Raw genomic sequence first — 19775 nt, forward strand, 5'->3', positions numbered from 1 at the left:
CCCTTTATGGTCGAGCTACAGGGAAATCTAGGAGGGCACATTTTGTTTGGTCAGTGGTGGGTTGGGGTGTCTTTGTGGGGATGTCTGTGGTGACTTCTGACAGGAGACCTTAGGAGACCATGCTACACTAACTGGTGGCGGAGGATATTGGGGTTTCCACAGTTCATGGAGGGGCAGTTTCAAGCCCTGCTTTTCCCGTGTGTGTTCATGTCATTGGAGGGGTATGTGACACATGTGTGCAGACACAGATGCACATGTGTATCTGTGGAGATAAGAGTACAACCTTGGGTGTTCTTCCTCAGGTACCCCCCACATTTTCTTTGTGTCGGGATCTTTCATTGTCTGCAACTGGCCAAGCAGAATATGCTGGCAGGCCAGGGAGTCTGGGGATCTGCCTGCCTGTGCCCACCTCTTTAGTACTGGGATTAAAGGTGCATGGCTTGTTTGGTTTGTGGTGTGTGTGTGTGTGTGTGTGTGTGTGTGTGTGTGTGTGTGTGTGTGTGTGTGTATTTAATTTAAGTTCTGGGAATCCAACTTGAGTCCTTGTGCTGGCCTTGCTGTTATCTCCCCAGCAGAGTGCCACAATTTAAAGAACAAAAGTGTACATTTGCTCAGCCACAGTGCTGTCATAGATGTTTGCTGTGGTTCTGAGACGTTGCTGGCTTAGAGGTAGGCAGCAGTTGATAATATCTGGTCACCTTTGACTTGCAGAGCCTTCCCCTTGGCACCCTTTATAGTTCAATGCATCTGCATCCGGGCACTTGGTACCTGTTCTGGCACAAGTGTCCATCACTGAATGGATAATTCATATTATGTATCCAACCAGAAAAAAATTGAACATTTCCTTTTGCCAGGGACAGGCCCTGGGAAGATAGACATGGTCTGTGCCTCACAAGAGCCATAGTCTCCATTAAATAAGCCCCATTTCTTCATTGAAGAAGACCCAGGTGGAGAAATGTTGGCACTTGTTTGTAATGCTCTCACCCAGAAAATTATTACAAATTCTCTAAAAAAAAAAACTGTATTTAACCAATTATAATTTCTTAGTTTAAAAAGTCATTAATCAGCATTTGAATAGTAATTTCAGGCCATATTTACAATTATTATCCTATAAATCATCAACTGCATTCCTCTTTTCTGTGTGTTTTAGAAAGTATCAATATGATTGCAATAGTTTACATCTCTTCCTAGTTTTAATTTGGTCTTAGTCAACCGTGAAAATCCTAACCTCCTTGTTGGACCCCATCCCCCACAGGGTCTCTGTGAGTTGCTTGTCAGCCAATAACCACAGGTGCATCCTGTTTTCTAGTCCTGGCTTACAGCCCCGGCCTTGCCGCACTGGCATCAGCCACACCTGGGAAAACACGAGCTCTTACACCTGGGTTTTTTCCACTGTGCCATAAGTCTGTATATAAGGCTGCTCCCTCCCTGCAATAAAGAGCTGAACACACACATTCTCTTAGCACAAACGGCTGGACATCTTGTCTTTCATTTAAATTGAGAGGCTTTCACCCGATACATTAGACTTGCTCATGGCGCAGGCACCACACCTCCTCTTTAGAACTGATTTCAGAGACCTGAATCTAAGTAGATTGGTACGTAGTGTTTCCCCGAAGACAGATGTTTGTTCTGCACTAGGTAGCTGACATAAAATGAGCCAATCAAAGCAGAAAGAGACTTTTATTTACATAATTGGAAAGAGATGTTTACTTTACCCCTTGCACCCCAGTCAAATATCATTTTCAGAAACAACGATGACAAAGCAGTGGCAATCTTTATGTCAGGTTGGAGCCTCTGGATGAGAGAGCAGAGAGACCAGAGATCCTGGGTCTGGGTGATAGATATCACTGTGCCACAATATGGAAGCATTTTGAAGAGCTTGTCTAGTTCCCGTTTTGTGCAATAATGAGTGCACACATTTTAAAGACAGTTTTAGTTGGAGGTTCCATGCTTAGAACCGGACACATGCTCACATATCCACCTCACTTACAAGAGCTAAAGAGTGTACATGCATGCCTGATATTTCACGAGGACAGTTTAAAGAGTCCAGCAGCAACAACAAAACTCACCTCTTTCATTCTATCATTATCTCCAATTTAGGAAACCAGTTCATTATAGAGAAAAAAGCTTATTTTGCTTTTAAAATAATGTCTCTGTGTGTGTTCGTGTGTGTGCACATGTGTGTAGGTGCCCACAGAGGCCAGAAGAGGCTGCCAGAACACGTAGATCTGATGTTACCAGCAATCATGACCTAGTGGTGTGCGTGCTTGAACTTGTGGACTTTGCAGGAGAGCCACTTCTCCAGTCCCAGAAAAGCAGTTGTTAGACCAATGAGAAGTCCCTCATTTTCGTCACTTAGTACGTTCTAGCTGTAATTTTTTCTGAAAATAGTGGATGTTACTTTTTTCAGATCTCTTTACATCAATACTTAATAGCAACTTAAGAATTTCTTATACTCATCTTCTTTGGCCTTGAGCCTGCAACTGAAGCCAGGACTACAGTATTTACAGTCAGCATGAAGCATGGGCCAGTGGTGGACAATTTCCTGATGAGTGTTATTCCAAAGAGGAACTATTGCTACTCTCCCTAGGAGCTTTTAAGGCTGAGAGACATCTATTTGAGTATGAAGGTAATGGGTACAATAAAGAAGGCCATGAAACTGTAACTCACTCAGTAGTATTTTATTTGGACAAAATCACATTTTCAGGTTGTATTGAATTCTTCCTATATGCAAGGTTAATGTCTTGTGTACCTCAGAGGATTTGAATGTGAGAGAGCCATATTATCACCTGTCATGAGGTGAGCACTTGTGTTGACAAGGAGGACATGGGATTCATAAATAGCTTCAAGGAATGGAGAATAGCAATACTGCATTCCATACTGAAGATTCAAGATAGAGGTTGTGGGGAGGCCCATGTTGAGGAGCCATCTGTCAGGGCCTGCCAACTTGTCCAGTTCATAACTGAGAAGGGGAGGGTGGATTGAGGAAAGAAACAGGCTGGAGACGAGAGATAGAGTCAGGAGGGCATCCAGTGAATACTGGGATGAGCCCTAAGTTTATTACTCAAAGTTCTTATATACCCTCAATCAAAAGGGGGGAAGCAAAAGACTTCCTTACTAAGATACAAAGAACAAACTAATGTAATTAACTCATTAACCCCCAAAACACAGAGTAACCACACCCTAAACCAAATATCCTGTTGTCAAGGTAAGACATCCAGTAGCCACACCTTAGGCCAAACATATTGTTAACCTTGAAGGAGCAATAACAGGCTCAAACTTTCTGACTTTATATCAAGATGGAACAGAGCCACTTCTATGGGCCTCAACAAGAGGTGTAACTAGTTAGGGGGAATCTTGGTGATTTCACAGGAAAAGTGGCCTTTGAAAGGAACAAATAACTTTTAGGTTAAGGAAATAGAATGGACAAAAGGGATATCAGCATAGAGGAGATTGGAGCTTATGTTTTTACTGATGGTTGGGCCAGATTGGATCAGGATTGGTTGAGGAGAAAGATTGTCTTATGAACGTTGGGTTGGTGTGCTCGCCAATGTTGGTTGTCAACTTGACACATCTGGAAAGTCCTCAAAGAGGAATTACCTCTATCAGATTGGCCTGTGAGTGTCTGTTTGCATTTCTGTGATTGCTGATTCATGTGGGGAGGCCCAATCTACTGTGGGCAGTGCTATCCCTAGGCAGGTGGGTCTGTGCTCTATAAGAAAGGTAGCTGAGCAAGGCAAGGTGTTGGGTGCAAGTCAGTAGGCATTGTTCCTCCATGGTCTCTGCATCAGCTTCTGCCTACAGATCCTGCCTTCAGTTCCTCCACTGATGGACTGTTACTGCCCCATGAACTGTTACTGCCCCATGTTGCTTCCAGAAACGAAATTAGGATGCTTTGAATATAAGTGGCTGTCACAGGTGATGCAAATGGATAAATTAGGAGTGGGGGCATTGGGGGCAAGATAGTAAGTATTCCTTTGGAAATTCTGGCTGTGAAATGTGACAGAATATCCATCATAAAATCAGACTCTAAAGGCTTAACACAAATGTTATGTCTTACCCGTTTTTAAAAATCTCATCAAGTCTAGTTTTCTATTAAGTTTCTGTCTCAAAATATCTGCTATTCCTGTCACTTATTTTAAACAGGGGACTCATGAAACATTTTGTTTTTGAAGAGAGATAAAATAAAAGTTGTTCAAGCAAGCAAATGACTTCATTTGGGCAATGTACGACAAGAGATCTTTCCACTGGGAATTTAATCCTATGAATCCTTAGTATAAACATCAACAAATGACACCCATTCCTAATTGGTATATCAGGGGCCAACTTATTTTCTCATACAAAAAACCACTCGGTGAGTCAAAGTAAGTTTCTTGCAATGTAGCTGACCATAAAGTCCATCATAAACATATACTCTTGACCGTACAGCTGTTGTTTCTAGGAGTTCATGCCACTGGGGTTCTGTAAGAGTCCCTCTCTTGGGGAACACAGAAAGTTTGGCTGATATAGCTAAGTAAGTACTTGGTCCAGCCACCAGCAACTAACAGACACCATGGCAGAGCTGTAGTGCTTCTTAGAAATAGAGAGTTCTAAGGAGTTTGCATAGGAGCACCTTTCAAGATACTTCCCTGTAGTTGGATTTTCTTTGGGCCATAAGCTCCCAAATAATGACCTAGAGACTTATTATTAAGTATGAATACTTGGTCTAGCTTAGACTTGTTCCCAACTAGCTCTCGTTACTTAAATTAACCCATTTATATTAATCTGTGTTCTGCCATGTGGCTTGTTACCTCTCCTCATTACTGTATATCTGACCTCCTCTGTGTCTTGCTGGCAAATCTCTGCCTCTCAGGTTCTTTCCCAAGTTCCTCTCCCTCCCTGGAAGTCCCTCCTATCCTCTCCTGCTTAGCTATTGGAGACATTCAGCTCTTTATTAAACCAATCAGAAGGTACCTTAGGCAGGTGAGGTAAAACACAGACACATCTTAACAGTGTACAAAAAGAGATTACCCCAGAACATTTCCCCCTATTTGTACAAATAAAAAGGAGAGGTTTTAACTCTAACACAGTAATACTATATACAATAAGAAGAATTATAAGGTAAGAGTTGCGTTCACCATATCTAGTCCAAATATATTTGGCAAATTCAAAGCAAGTACTCTATTATCTATCTTATCTTGGTGAGTCCAAAGTTCTGTATCTGAACCATTTTTATAAATAGTACTACCTTCCTAAAAAATCCCTTTAGACCTTAAAATATTTTCTTAGATAAACTATTTAAGTTTTTATATCTCTCAACCTTTATGAAGTTTAGATCTCTCTTATGAGTTTCTTTTTTGAATTTGGTAACAATGAAAATGGTAAAACATTTAACCACCTAATCTTCAACCCCATCCAGAGACCTGAGAAGGATAAAATATTACCCAAGTAAACAGGAAGTGCAGAACAAGCAACTTCCAAAACTATAGAAATGACAGAGACACCTGGCTGCCTGGACAGTCACCCAAGGTTCCTCTGCAGTGTTGGGTTGAATTCTAGTGTAAAACAACAACTCTGAGACTGAAAGAGTTGGCTCAGCAGTTAAGAGTGCTTACTGCTCTTGCATAGGACATAGGTTCAGTTCTAAGCACCCACCTTAAGGTGGGTCACAGATGCTTTTAACTCTAGTTTCTGGGATCTGGGCCTCCAATGGCAGCTGCACACATGAGGTGCATATAAATTCATGAAAACGCTCTCGCGTGCTCTCTCTCTCTCTCTCTCTCTCTCTCTCTCTCTCTCTCTCTCTCGCACACACACACACACACACACACACACACACACACACACACACACACACACACAAATATTTTTAAAGACCCTGATCCTTAGCAAAATTAACAGCGATCTATAGCAAGAAATAAATGCTTCAATGAGATGGTGTGGTAAGAGTGAAGCTTCAATATTTGAAACATAAAAAAGAGAAATTTATCCTCCAAGAATAGAAAATGGTCTCTCTCTCTCTCTCTCTCTCTCTCTCTCTCTCTCTCTCTCTCCTCTCTCTCTCCTCTCTCTCCTCTCTCTCTCCTTCCTCCCTCTCTCTCTCTCCTCTCTGTGTGTGTGTGTGTGTGTGTGTGTGTGTGTGTGTGTGTGTGTGTGTTGTGTATAAGGGGAGTGATGTTCATGTATCCCAGGGCAATGCTAGGCTACAATATCATTGATGTATTTTGCATTACTAATAGAAACCACATAACTATTGAAAAAAAGTGCCTTAAAACTGTGAACTCAGCTAATATAGATTAATAGTAGTTGATCAACCAATTAAACAGCTTTTGAGCAACCAACATTAACACGATTACTCACTGATTCAGTGACTACTTGTTGACTGTATGCTATGTCTCCCTGTAGGGTTCTGAACATCACATTCGTAAACAAGTCAGATGAAGCCCCTTCCTCCACAGAGCTTGTGTTCTAACTCGGGTCACTTTGTTAAAAACTGCAGATTCTAAGATATCAAATGTTCCCGCATAGCTTTCTAGGGTTGGGGAGATTACATGTGGCAGGATACAAAGCTAGCCCTGGTCTAGAAACAAAGCTCAGCTGGTAAAGGCACTTGCTGTACTAGCCTGATGATCTGAGCTCGATCCCAAGAACCCACAGAAAGGTGGAAGGGCAGGACTGGCTCCCTGGCCATCTGACCTTCACATGCTTGTGCCTTCCTATATGCATGTATATACATGCAAACCTTTACTAAGAACACTAGTCCTTCTTAAAAGAAGATGGCACATGCTAAGTGACCGAGGATTTACATTTAAAATAACTTCCACAGCAGGTGGTATGGAAACATCGGAGCTTGAAAAGGCTTTTGACTACATGGGAATAGTAAATACAAAAGCATTCAAGAAAGTCTGTTTTCTGGGGTATGGCCCTGTTAATCTGCGAAGCAAAAAAAAAAAAAAAAATGCCCCTATAGGAATGCAATATACATATATGTTCATATTAAGGCTACAGCTGTTTGGGATTTGTGAACTTTGAGTACTTTCATTCCTATATATCTATCATGTGGATGATATAATTTTATGGTTATATATTGGTCAGTAAATTAGTTTTACATAATCTTGCATTTGAGAAGGGCCATGAGTGGCTTTTACACTTTGATGCATAGAAACAGCACACCGCTTCTGAAGACTGAGCAAATTCTAATCCCTGTGGATTTAACGGTCAATGAATGAAATAACATGTTACTCCGAGGAATGTGTTCTGCAAATAAATGTGCTCCTTAAGTTCCATTAGTTAAAGAGAATTAAATGAAAGCATCCATTTGTATAACATTTTTAACATTTCTCTGACATTTAGAAATACATTCCAATATTTTTACAAAGTGTGGACATGTCTGTTACTGTCTATAAAAAGGGATTAGGAATGGGAGAGGATGATGGGTAAGTGTCATTAGGTCCAAGACTCTCAGCCAGGCTGCCAGAGCCCCTCATTGATTTTTAGCCACACTTCTCTTTTCTCAGTGCCTTGCTAAGGATCTGGGACTCACTCAGAAGAGCACAGAAGCCACTAAAAGATGGCAGTCATTATTCTCCTGGCCACTTACTTCTGATACTTCATTATGAGGCTAAGATTTAAATCTGTTGAGAACTGAACAGCAGCACAGGGGTGATATCTAGCACTTAGATGAGGATGCTTCCAAAACAGAACATGTTCTTTTCCAGGCAAAATTTTCGGAGAAAGTGTCCCTTTTTTTCCCTTCTCATATGTGAAATAGAACCCCAAGCCCTTCGTGGTGCACAGGATTCTGGGATAGTGTAGTTGTCTATGGAGATGAAGGAGACATTTCCAGTGGGATATGCTCTCTTCTCCAAACCCCAACTCAGCTACTGACTGCTCTTTAGTTATTCCCATCTCTTCCAGAGACAGGCATGGTGGTGCATGGGAGATGGCAGGAGGATGATCAGGAGTTCGAGGCCAGCTTGAGCCACATGAGACCCTGTCTCAAAATAAAACCAAAGAGAGGATTTCATTCCTCAGAAAATGGGGCTGGAACCGAAGTGCACTAGGCTCCGGTATCAGCCACTGGCCTCTCTCTTCCATGACCTTATTCCTTTGCTTGTCCTGGTAGTCTTAATTTTCATGTGGAGAACCATGGTGTTCTGTAGCTCTGACTCCACCCAGCTCTAAAGATGTAGGTCACTGCTCCCTTGGTGCATCAATTCATTCAAAACCAGATCACTCTTTTCTTTCCCATAGTATTTAGTTTGGCAATGGCAGGTGTTTAATGCAAGGAAGTTAGTTATTAGGGTTCCCACTGAGAATGCTCATTTCCTCTCAGATGTGAATAAAGAGGCACATAGACACAGAAACTGACAGTATCTGTCATTTTATGTTCTGGTTGTTTGTTTTAAAATATTTTACTTAACAGTCTTACTTGCATATAATGTGTTTGTTCAAATCCACCACTCCTTCCCTCCCGTTTCTCTTCTACCCCCCTTCTTCTCCCTCACAACTTTGTATTTTCCCTCCCCCTTCTTTCCTCAACACCTCGCTCCCTCTCTCGTCCTTTCCTCCCTCCTTCCCTCCATTCCTTCCTTCCATTAAAAAAATACCCACTGAGTCTATGTAGTGCTGCCTGTATGGACCTGGGTATTGGTCCATCTACTGGAGCATGGGTAGCTATTCAAGAAGAAATCACTGAAGAAAACTGACTCTACCCTCCCCTTTCCAGCAACCACCAATCACCAATAGCTTCTCACACAGGGGTGGGACTTCATGAGTCTCCTAGTACTCTGGCTGGGATTTTGACTGGCTTGATCTTGTACAAATCTTGGCATTCAGTTCCAGCCACTGTGAGTCCGTGTATGCAATTGCACTGTATGTATAATTCTGTGCTGAATCCATCTGGCCCTTGGCTCTTGTTGGCTGGGAAATTTTTAACTACTGCTATCTCATTGGTTGTTGTGTGTCTGTTTAAGTTATTTATTTCATCCTGATTAACTTTGGTAGATCATATACACTTAGAAATTGGTTTCTTTTAGCTTCTCCAGTTTAGTAACATGTAACTTTTTTCTTTCAAAATTGGAGAGCAGTATTATATCTTTTCCCCTTTTACATTTAAAATGAATTTTGTCGGCTATTAGAACTGATTATGTCATGATTATAGATAAGTAGGAAGAAGATAAATATCTGCACAGTGATATGCGCTGCCTTTCAATACCCAGCAGTGTTTTGGTGTATTGATTTTATGCTTTTAATTTTGTATATTGTAAGTACTTGATGTGATTTTCTGAACAAAGTTTGTCCTTATGATTTTCTGAACTTGCTCAATGTCTATTGTAATGTCTCACTTTTCATTTCAGATTTTATTCATTTTTGTCTTTTTCCTTTAATTTGGCTAAAGGTTTATTAATCTTTCTAAAGACTCAACTCTTTGTTTAATTGATTATTTGTATTTTTCCCTTTCCTTTTCATTAATTCTGCCTCCCTGATTTTGAATACCTCTTCCCCTCTGCCGTGTTTTAGGTATTGTTTGTTTTCCTTTACCCCAAACCTTCAGGCACATCATTAACTAATCTCCAACTTGTTCAAAACACGAAGAGAGAATTTCCTAGTTCATTTGATGAGGTCAGCACTACTACACTCAACTCTACACAGAAACACTACAAAACAAACAAAAGGCAGAGCAACATTTCTTATGAACAATTGATGTAAAAAAGTCTGAAGTGATGGCTCAGAGGTTAAGAGCACCTGTTACTCTTGAAGAGGACCCGGGTCCAGTGCCCAGAACCCAGGTGGTAGCTAACAACTCTAGTTCCAGAGGATCCTGTGTCTTCTTCTGACCTCAACTGCCACTGCACCCATGTGATGCAGACATACATTCAGGCAAAACAGAAACATCCATTCATAAAGAATAGAAATGATTGTTTTTTAAAAAAATCACATTCTTAGAAATAGATCTCAACAAAATCCCAGTACTATGTTGAGCAGCATTCCTTGGGGTGGGCTGGGCTGGGCATGGTGGTACATGGCTTTACCGCTGGCATTTGAGAGACGGCTGGGAGAGGATAGAAGGTTGGGGTCTGCCGGATGGCTCAGTGAGCAAATGCACATTCAGTGCAGACCAAACTCCAGTCTTCAGAAAGAACATCAAGCCCTCTTACCCTCTGCACCATCTCTCACCCCACCTTACTCCACGCCATTCTCACCTTCCTATCTCCTTCCTCACTCAGCATGAGTGCCTTCCTTTCCTATTTATGCTTACTGTCAATGCCCGCCTGACAAAAGTTTGGTGTCTCAGCCCTGCTGTTTCACCTGTTCACTCAGCTATTCTTTGTAATTTGGACATTGGGCACTAAAAGTAAGAGGAATGATAAATGTACACCTCCCAGCATGTATTCCTCCTTTCTTGTCACTAAATTCCGCTAGATTATTAATTTCCAAGTTTTGGGTGTCACATCCCCAGTGGAGTACTACCTGGAAACCTGCACAAAACACAGATCCTGGAGTCAGAAACCTAGAGGGTAAGCCTTACCCTAGAGGGTAAGGCTCAGTGAGTTCTGCCTTCCCAGCTCTTCCAGGGCATTGTGGCAGATGCTGAAGGTGGAGAACCATGGAGTCTGGGTTATTTTGCCTCCTACCGCATGGTTGATGTTTATTTTCCTCCAAGAGTTTTTAAGAGGATGAAACTGTGGGGCAACGCCTCTTCTTGAACTTGAATAGCAATACTTCAATGCATGATGCCTCTGTAACCACGCCTGCCTGCTGCCATCTCCGAATTCCAGGGCAAGAGCGGTTCTATTTTCATGAGTTGCAGCTGGTAGCAACCGGGAATACACTGCCCAGCTCCTGCTCCTGGCAACGGGAACAGTTTTCCAGCCCTTGCTGGCATCGCCTGCAATGACTTCTAGGAGGGAAAAAGAGTGGTTTCCCTCTTCAGAAGTCAGAGAGAAGGCAGGTGTGGTGGCAAACACCTGTAATCTAAGTACCCAGGAGACAGAGGAGGTTCAAGGACAGCCTTGGATTACATATGGGCTTGAAACCTCTTGGACTTGAAACCAACAGCAGCAATAAAAGTGCACTCAAAATCAAAACCTCCGCAATGGAAATAAGTAATTCCACCCAATCCTAGCACCCCATAAGCATTCTGTGTCTTTGACAGACAATGCTATCCTCCAAGACACCTGGTGGTTGTGGTTGTCTTTTACCCGCCGCACCCCCACTCTGGCAGCCCACCTGCATTCTCTCCTGTGGAACCCGCTCCTCAGGTGATAGTTTATTATCAGCCAGCCTGGCTCCCCCACTCGCTGCCTTCCTTCATCCAGCGTTAGTGTGCACTGCTGAATTCTTCTGGAGTAAGTCTGTGAATGCTACTCTGGTTAGGAGCCTAACACCAATGCTGTGCATCAAACCCTTATCCTGTCAGGACTCCTGTCCTCTGTAATCTGACCCCACTGTATCTTTGTATGCCCCTGGCTTCCCTCCCCCCAGGGTCATCCTGCTATCTGCAGGCTCCCATGCTTCCCACTGTTGGAACACACACTGGCTCCCAAAGGCTTTCAGTCACACCATGCCTGCTTATTTAAAGCCCGTCCTTCCGGAAGGTCTAGCTCAAGGTTTGCCTTCAGGGAGATGCAGGTCAGGACTTTCTCCAGACCCCAGATCTCTGCAGCAGTATCTTTGGGCCCGCCTTGGCCATATCCCCTTGTCCTAGTTATTATGGTTTCCCCCTCGTCCCGTTCAGTCTTGGCAGTATTGTGTTTGCTGGACTTCATTTTCCCCAAAGCCCCTGCAGCTGTGTCCAGACAAGTATTTACACTTGGGAAAGGTCCACAAGGGCTAAGTATTCAAGGAATTTTCAACATGTTTGTATTTTAATGAGCTTGCTTTCTAGATGTGCACTCTTGTTCCCGTAAGTGTAAAAGCCAAATCTGTTATAAATAACACACCTCATTATTTTCAGTATTTTGACATTGGAAGTGTTGGGAAAACAATCTTTGCATGAACATAGCTCAGCTGCTTCTGAAGAACTCTAAAAAAAGTACGCAGTGCCATAGATGGCTATCGTGAGCCATGGGAGAAAACTCAACATTATAGTAAATGCCTAAACCTTCTATTTTGCCATTGCCAAAAAAAAAAAAAAAAAAAAAAAAAAATTACCTTCAATGGGCCCTTGAGAAAATTCCACTAGAATGTCCAAATATTTAAATTAAATTTGGGTAAATAATATTTTCATATCTTTTCCTTGAACTAAGATACAATGTAAAATTTTGATTGCCGTGTGCACATACATATGTGCATATCCCTGTCTATCTTCTGGCCTCTGAGGGCACAGGCAAACTCTTGTGCACGTGCACCTGCGCACATACAGTCATGCAGGTACATACACAGACATACCTACATACACAAAGAGAAAGCACATCTTAAAAACCGTACATTTTCATTTATTATGTTCGCCTAATGACTAAGCATTTTATACATCTTCTAAAGCAACTGAGCCATCTCAACCACTCAGTGGAATAAGAAAGAGTTAGGTATTCGTTAGGCATCTTTTGGAGACAAGTAATTGTCACTTGTTTTTCCTTCAGGTGGTTTGCTCTGCTAGAGATCCAAATATGTATTATTTTAGTGCTTTATACATATGACTGCAGTCTTCTGGACCCATTGCCAAAGCAGGTAAGTGCTCTTGGAGTTTCAAACATTATCATGACTTCAGAGTTGATGGACACTTTAAGCACATGGCCTTCAGTATAGCCATGTGTCGAGTGAATCCCTTAAATCTGACCGTGGCTCTGTAGAGAGAGATCTTGTGTAGGTGTATAAATGAACTCTTTGTATTGGATGTTGTCGTAGCCCTTGGTTCATTCAGAAGGTGACCAGATGCAAGGAAACCAACCCTGCTGTAAAGATAGTAAGCACAAAGGAAAGGGTTGAGCTATCTTCCCTCCCTCACCATTAAGGCTGTCCTCATTTAACTCTATGTAGGTGCAGGGGCTCCTGATGGGACATGGGCCTCAGAGTCCTGGATCCTCTGGGGTTTGCAAAGCATTGACTTTCAGTCTCCCCACTAGGATTCCTAATCCAATAGTTCTGGGAAATACTCCATGTTTGCATTCTAACAAGTTACAGGTGTGCCTGTTACCACTGGCAGCCTGGGTACCACACTTTAGAAACCACTGCTGTAAGGAATGAGGAAAAGTCCAATGTAATCCCAAATGTGGAACCTGGATGAACAGTGCTGTTTAAACAGATGAGCGCCATTCCCTATGGCTGTTTGTGTTTAATGTATGAGGAGTAACTCCTTGTGTTCTTTCAACGGAAATTATGTGTTTAAGGAGGTTGGAAATATGTTACAGATATATACACTTAGGCACTTCCCATTGGTTTATTTTCCATTTCTCTTTTTCCTACTTTTTAAAAATCTTATCAATTCTTTGAGAATCTCATATATTGTATTTTGATCATATGCATCCTCTTCCCTCACCCCCATTATTTACTGACCCAGCTTTGTGTCCATATTTCTTTTTTAAACCCCTTCAGGTCAGTTAGTGCTGCCTACATACCTTTGGGCGTGTGGCCATTCTTGGAGCACGTTAGACCTACCCAGGGGTTACACCCTTCAAGAGAACTGTCTTCTCTTCAATTACTGGTAGCTTCTCAGCTAGGCATGGGCTTTATACCCACCCCACCTCCATGCTAGGGTTTTGTCTATCTTGGGCTTGCACGGATCTTGTGCACACAGTCACAACTACTGTCAGTTCCTATATTCAACAGCCCCATTGTGTCTAGAAAGAGCTTTCTTATAGTCAGCCACTACCTTTGGCTCTGACACCCCCTTCCCTTCTTCTGGGGTTTCACATAAAACAATCTGATCCCATCCATCTCCCCTGACCCTTCATATCTGCCTTCCATCTTTGTACCCCCCCAAAAAAATTAAATGCAAAAGAAAAAAAAACACAAATACCAGAACCAAAACAACCAAACTAACACACAACAACAACAGAAAAGTCTCAGTGTGGAAGCTGCAGTGTGACAGAGTCACACAGGATATATATCCTTCAGTCCACACATCTTTACGTGTAAGTGTTCATTGCAATGAATCCTTGGTCTGGTTCCAGGCCCCTGGCTTCTGCTACACAGTCAATCCTGGGCCCCACTGTTACTCCTCTTGGATATCCTGTTGTTGCCCTGTGTGTGTCATGGAGATCCTGCAGCGTGGATGGGCAGGCCCAGTCCCTTCCCGTGCTCCAGCAGTTCACGAATGAGGTGGATGTTGGGATGGGCGCTAACTCATAGCCCTGGTTCCGGGCCTAGGTGGTATCTGGGTTGGTCAGCCCACCAGCTTTCCCTCATTGACCCCAACAGGGAGAGTTCTCTAGCATTGCCCCAGCTAGCTCACCCAAAGCAGCAGGCAGCAAGGAGTGGAGTCAGTTCTTCTGCTCTCAAGCCTTCAGGGCCAGCTCACCTGCACTCACACCACCAGGACCGCCAGCTCTACTCTTTTCCCAGGAGAGGAACAGTGCTTCTTCTCCTGAGTGCTGCCTTTGGTGAGAGGCAGGGCCAGCTCTCCCACTCTGTGTTCCTGAGGCCAACTCTCCTGCCTGCCACAGGTGGCAAGGGACCAGGGTGGGAGGAAGGGCATCTTTCCCTCACTCATGCCAACAAATGGCAGATTGGGGGCGGGGGAATCAGCTCTCCTGCTCTCATACTCTCAGGGCCAGCTCACCTGTACCCCTACCTACAGGGTCAGCTCCACTGTGATGTCCAGGCGAGGTGCAGGGCCAGTTCTCCCAATCTTATGACCCAAGAAATAAGTATGATTTCATTTCTCTCCCATTATGAACCAAATAACAAGGAAGTACATCAAAGCTTTATTTAAGCTACATGCCACACCAGTGGCCCAATGTTGGCAGCCTGGCACCCAACCATGAAAAGACTTCAATGTCAGGCACATATTTCACTGGTTCAGGTGGTTTTGTTCCATTGTAACATTTTTAGGGTACAGATACTTTAATGTTGGTACTCACCTCCCCCACAGCCCATTGGTCACTGGGCCAAGGGGCAAATTGGGCAGAAGTGGCAAGCAGGGCCTTATCCAACCTGTAACTACAATGGAGATAAGCCCTCCAGGAGGTAACTTCAGTGAATTAACTCAGCTTTATTCCAGAGTGTAGGGAACGCATAGGATTGGGAACAGTAGTTGGGGGGGTCACCTAATCTACGTTAAACAGCACACTCCTATATTAAGCTCCTAGTACAAGTCTTAGTTATTATCCGTGGAAGCTAGGTCCTATCGTAATCCTCCTACCATACTGTCTAATTACCATATAGGCAGCAGGGGGACAGCTCCTGCAGGGAACTGTGTCTAGGGTAACACTAGAGATAAGTCAGGCATCTGGGCCTCGAGACAGTCTGCAGATAAGGTCAGGTAGAAAACAGGATGCCTTCTGCCAGGGGGAAAGGAGTCATACATGTTTCCAAGCTTGGAGAGAGCTGTCAGCCCAGGTAGACTGCAACCCCAGAACAACAGTGCCTCCCAGGATCTTAGAAAACAAAATTTTGTGCATCTCTCACTAGAGAAGTACATCCATCTTTATGTATAACTATGGGTTTAACTTCCGTGGGATCATGGGAACTATACAATCCATTCTACCAATGGAGCTAAGGAATCCACCATCCTGTGTACTGTTGTGTTCACCCTTGAAAATAAAATATAATAAATAATATAATATAATAAATTGTAAATTATAATAATAAATAAATTGCATCCCCCTCCTCCTTTCTCACTGTTCACTGGCCCGAAAAGCTCAGGGCTGACAGAGCCTTTTATGTCTCTAAACCTTAGGATTCTTTCTGTGGTTTTAACAGTACAGTGACACCCCTTCCTTTAGCCTGCAAACGCAAACATTCCTCTTTCATAAGGAAAAAACATCCACAAGTGATGGTCATGATAACAGTGTGGTTGTGGTCTGCCCACCAGCTGCAAGTAGTTGTCAAGCACCTGTTATAGGTGCCAATTTTCACTCAGTGGCTGAGTATAAATGGGTGTGAGGTCCAAGCTCCAGAGCCAGGAAAAGGGGGATTGTAGAGGGATTGGGGGCTGGAGAGGATGTAAGGATCATATACAGATAAGACATAATTACCGGCACATGGGTCAACTTGCATAGGCCACACACAGGTAGGCACAGGCACACAAGCTGACTCCCACGTAGAGTGTAGGTAGGGAGGTGTGTTAGTTGCTTTTCTGCTGTTGTGATAAAACACTATGTTGGGCTTATGGTTCTGGAAGGATAAGGGTCCATGACGGATTAGAGATGTAGCAGCAAGCAGCAGGCACGGCAGCAGGAATAGTAAGCTGAGAGTTCTATCTTGAACCATAAGCATGAAGCAGGAAGAGCAAACTGGAAGTAGGAAGGGCTTTTCAATCTCAGAGCCCACCCCCAGGGACACACTTCCTTGTGTGTCAGGAGCGGGGCTAACTGGGGTTCAAGTGTTCCAATACTGAGACTAGGGAGGCCTTTTCTCACCCAAACCACCACAGCAGAGGAAGGCAAGACACTCACCTCCAAACTCAAGGTCATGTTTCTGTAGAATCACACAAAAGGGGCATTCTATCACAACAGTCACATGTCATTACATCCCTGTTTTCCTTATGGGTTCCTGAGGCATCTACTGTCAGCCATCATTAGCTGACTCAGTCCCTTGGATATCTGCTGTCAGCCATGTTTTAGCTGACTCATGCCAGGCAGCCATATCAGTGCCACGTTGTCTGAACATAAAGTGGCACATTTAGCCGTCTGTTTCCTACATGAGGTGTCATGGCTTTTGAGCCAGGGATATAGAAAGAGCGTTGTGTATTTATAGCATCCCCTTCAGCCTTTTAAAGAGAGGGGTAGGCAGCAGGCAGGCCTGTGGGCCCAGGGGAGTGTATAGGAAGCTGAGAGGTTATTAAAATAAGCTGTTCTTCTCGGCTCATTCAACGGTAAAGTTGACGCTTCATGTTTTGAAACTCAGCAATGTGAATTTCCCACCCTTCCAGCCTTCACCCTGTGCCTTTTAGAAATCCCAACCAGAGAAGACAGGACTAATGCTGTTGGCTTCCATCTCTTATCTCTTTTACATTTCTGCTTTTAGAGTTGTCTTCATTTGGTGGGTGTCCCCCAGCCAGAAGGGAAATGCCGAATTGAATATAAACAAAGAACATGACATCCTTTGGGGCTCAAGAGGGTCAGAACCTTCTAGAAGAGTGAAGGCACCCAGCTACCACCCTCCCAGCATCTTGACATGAAGATGGCACATGCGTTTCAGATCTGAAGACCTTGCATCTGAGTTCACTGTTGGGAACTCAGAAAACCCAACTCAAGGTTCAGAGAAAGGGGTTCAAACTATTTTATTTATTTAAAAAATTATTTTTCGTTTTACGTACCAATCCCACTTTCCCATCCCTGCCTTTCTTCCCACCCTCCCCGACCATCGACTCCTCAGAGGGAAGAAGGCCTTCCTTGGGGAGTCAACAAAGTCTGGCATACCAAGTTGAGGCAGGACCAAGCCCCTCCCTTATGTATCAAGGCTGAAAAAGGTATCCCTCCATCGGGAATGGGCTCCCAAAAGCCAGGTCATGCCCCTCAAATGCTTTTTTAAAAAGTTGTTAAAAAGTTAGAATTTGGCTTCATATATAACCATATCAAAGTAGAAATGCCATTTGAATGGGAATATTGTTACATTAAATTTGCTGTGAAAGCAACATACTTAGAATTCTATTTTGCAAAAAAAAAAAAAAAAAAGAAAAAAAGAAAAAGAAAAAGAAAACTCCAATGTTTTGGAGTTTTGGACACTGAAAAGCTAAATGATGATTTCTAGACATTCTCTATTTTTAAAATGTGATTCTTAACTTGAAGTTTGAAATCTTAGGCTTATTAATGCCAATCACCACAGCCATGCCTAGCGCTGAGAAGTGTGGAGAAAACGATGGTAGTTTTAGGACACTTGTGGGGACTGGTTCCTGTGCTGCACTCATTCCTGCACAGGCAGAATCCCTCTGTAGCGGATAATCAGGACTCATTGATTCAGGTATCGATTGGTATTTTAATTAAGGGAGAAGCACTCTTTTGATTCAATGTGTCTTTAATTATAGTTCGATAAAGCAGTCTCCTTGCATCTTGTTCCGTGTTCGGTTGATAGCCCTGGGAGGCCTGCTCTTTTCTGAAGGGAAGTGGAGGAGCAGTGGATCTGAGGGCTGGAGGGGGGGCTGGGAGGAGATACTTTGGTCGGGATGTATTGCCTGAGAGATGAATAAATAAAAAGAAATGTATATCTGACATTGTATTGGATTAGTAAGTGCATGTGAGTCTGTTCCTTAAATCTCAGGACAGCGGAATATTTGCCTTAAATTCTGGAAAGAAAACCCAGCATGTCCATGGGAAAATACGATTCTCATAACAACAAACAATGGTGTCATCATTTATCCTCCAGATTCCAATAAAAGTTCTCTTCATCTCTGTTTCCGCTATGGCTCTGTAGTGCTTGCTGTTCTCCTGGCCTCTCCTCTTCCCTGTCCTGGCCCCAGCTTCTGAAGCTGGGAGTTCTTTAGTCATCTTTTCCTTACCAGCAAGGACTTGCAAGATGCAATTTAGTTCAACACTATGCAAATGTATGCAAATACAGCATTTCCTTGTGGGCCTTGGCTGTGGGGCAAATACGCCCCACATCTCTAGAAGACAAGTGAGTACTTTCAAGAATGTTCACTCTTTCTTTCTAGTGTGTGAATGGAGTTTTGAAGCTTAGCTGGCTGCTCAGGGCTTCTCTTAGCAGGCTTGGTGGTCTGGAGAAGTCCACAACGGCCCAGAGTGTTGCAACCACAGCCTGGTGGGTTCTGCTATAATAACAACTGTGTTCTGAGGGAAGGTGTATTCGCCCCATAGCCAAGGCCCTCTAGGAAATGCTGCATTTGCAAGCATTTGCATAAAGCTGAACTAAATTGCAGAGGCTGGTGCCTGCTTATTCTTGCTTCATATGGTCAATGTTAGCTAACATGTCTATGTACTTTAAGAAATATTGCAGACAAGGGAGTCTGTTAGTGTTTTGAATGATGAAAAGTTAGTATTTGGAGGCCCCATGTTTCTTTTATATATTGCTGGGTGTTTGTATGATATATAATATTTTTGTATTAACTAGATTTTCCAGAAGGCAGAGCCTGAGACAGATTTGTATAAAGATAGTCTACTTGGGTAGCAGGAGACAGGGCACGGAGAGAATAAAACCAAGGCCTGTGTTAGCAGAATGTGTGTTGTAGCATCAATGGTCTATGAGGCAGGAGTGACTATGGGAACTATACCTGTGTATAGTTCAGCTTTTCGATCACCTTCAAAGTGGTGGCTGCCAAACAAAGACTTGTGGGTTTGACTAAAGTTGCCTTTATAACATTCAAAGATGTGCTTAAAGGTTTCTCCACTTTCGATGAACTCCAAACTCTAATCGTCTTCATAATCCGCCCTTAGAATGTTTTGCTGCATCTCAGCCAATTCTCAAGTGGCCAAGATAGGGCAGGTGTGAACTGTAGCCAGTCAGGACCTATACCTCTCTTCCAGTTTCTGCACATGGCTGTCTTCTCTTTGGCTGCAAATGTAACATGCTGTGAAGTAGGGTACAGCAATCTGTAGTCTTCTATCCAGTGTTGCAAGTCAAACCAAGAGCTACAAAATCACATTTGTTGTAATTTTCTAACAATTTCAGAGCTGTTAGAACAGATGAGGGGCTTCCAACAGTGCTTGGTTTGACTTGTAACACTGGATAGAAGACTG

The 19775-nt window shown here is 43.1% G+C and overlaps 1 protein-coding gene across 2 annotated transcripts in view; it reads left to right on the top strand.

Annotated features, from left to right (window-relative positions):
- LOC100759356 (24-hydroxycholesterol 7-alpha-hydroxylase) overlaps positions 1 to 18479 on the top strand; it is a 72050-nt gene extending 53571 nt beyond the window's left edge. For both annotated transcript variants that reach the window (XM_027387448.2, XM_035452778.1), the window contains 2 exons: positions 12564 to 12651; positions 17110 to 18479. In XM_027387448.2, coding sequence (XP_027243249.1) covers positions 12564 to 12651; positions 17110 to 17181 — 160 coding nt within the window. In that variant the 3' untranslated portion in view covers positions 17182 to 18479. The remainder of the gene's footprint in view (positions 1 to 12563; positions 12652 to 17109) is intronic.
- Positions 18480 to 19775: the final 1296 nt, after the last annotated feature.

Source organism: Cricetulus griseus (genome assembly GCF_003668045.3).
Source record: "Cricetulus griseus strain 17A/GY chromosome 1 unlocalized genomic scaffold, alternate assembly CriGri-PICRH-1.0 chr1_1, whole genome shotgun sequence".
In the NCBI taxonomy this organism is placed as follows: domain Eukaryota; kingdom Metazoa; phylum Chordata; class Mammalia; order Rodentia; family Cricetidae; genus Cricetulus; species Cricetulus griseus.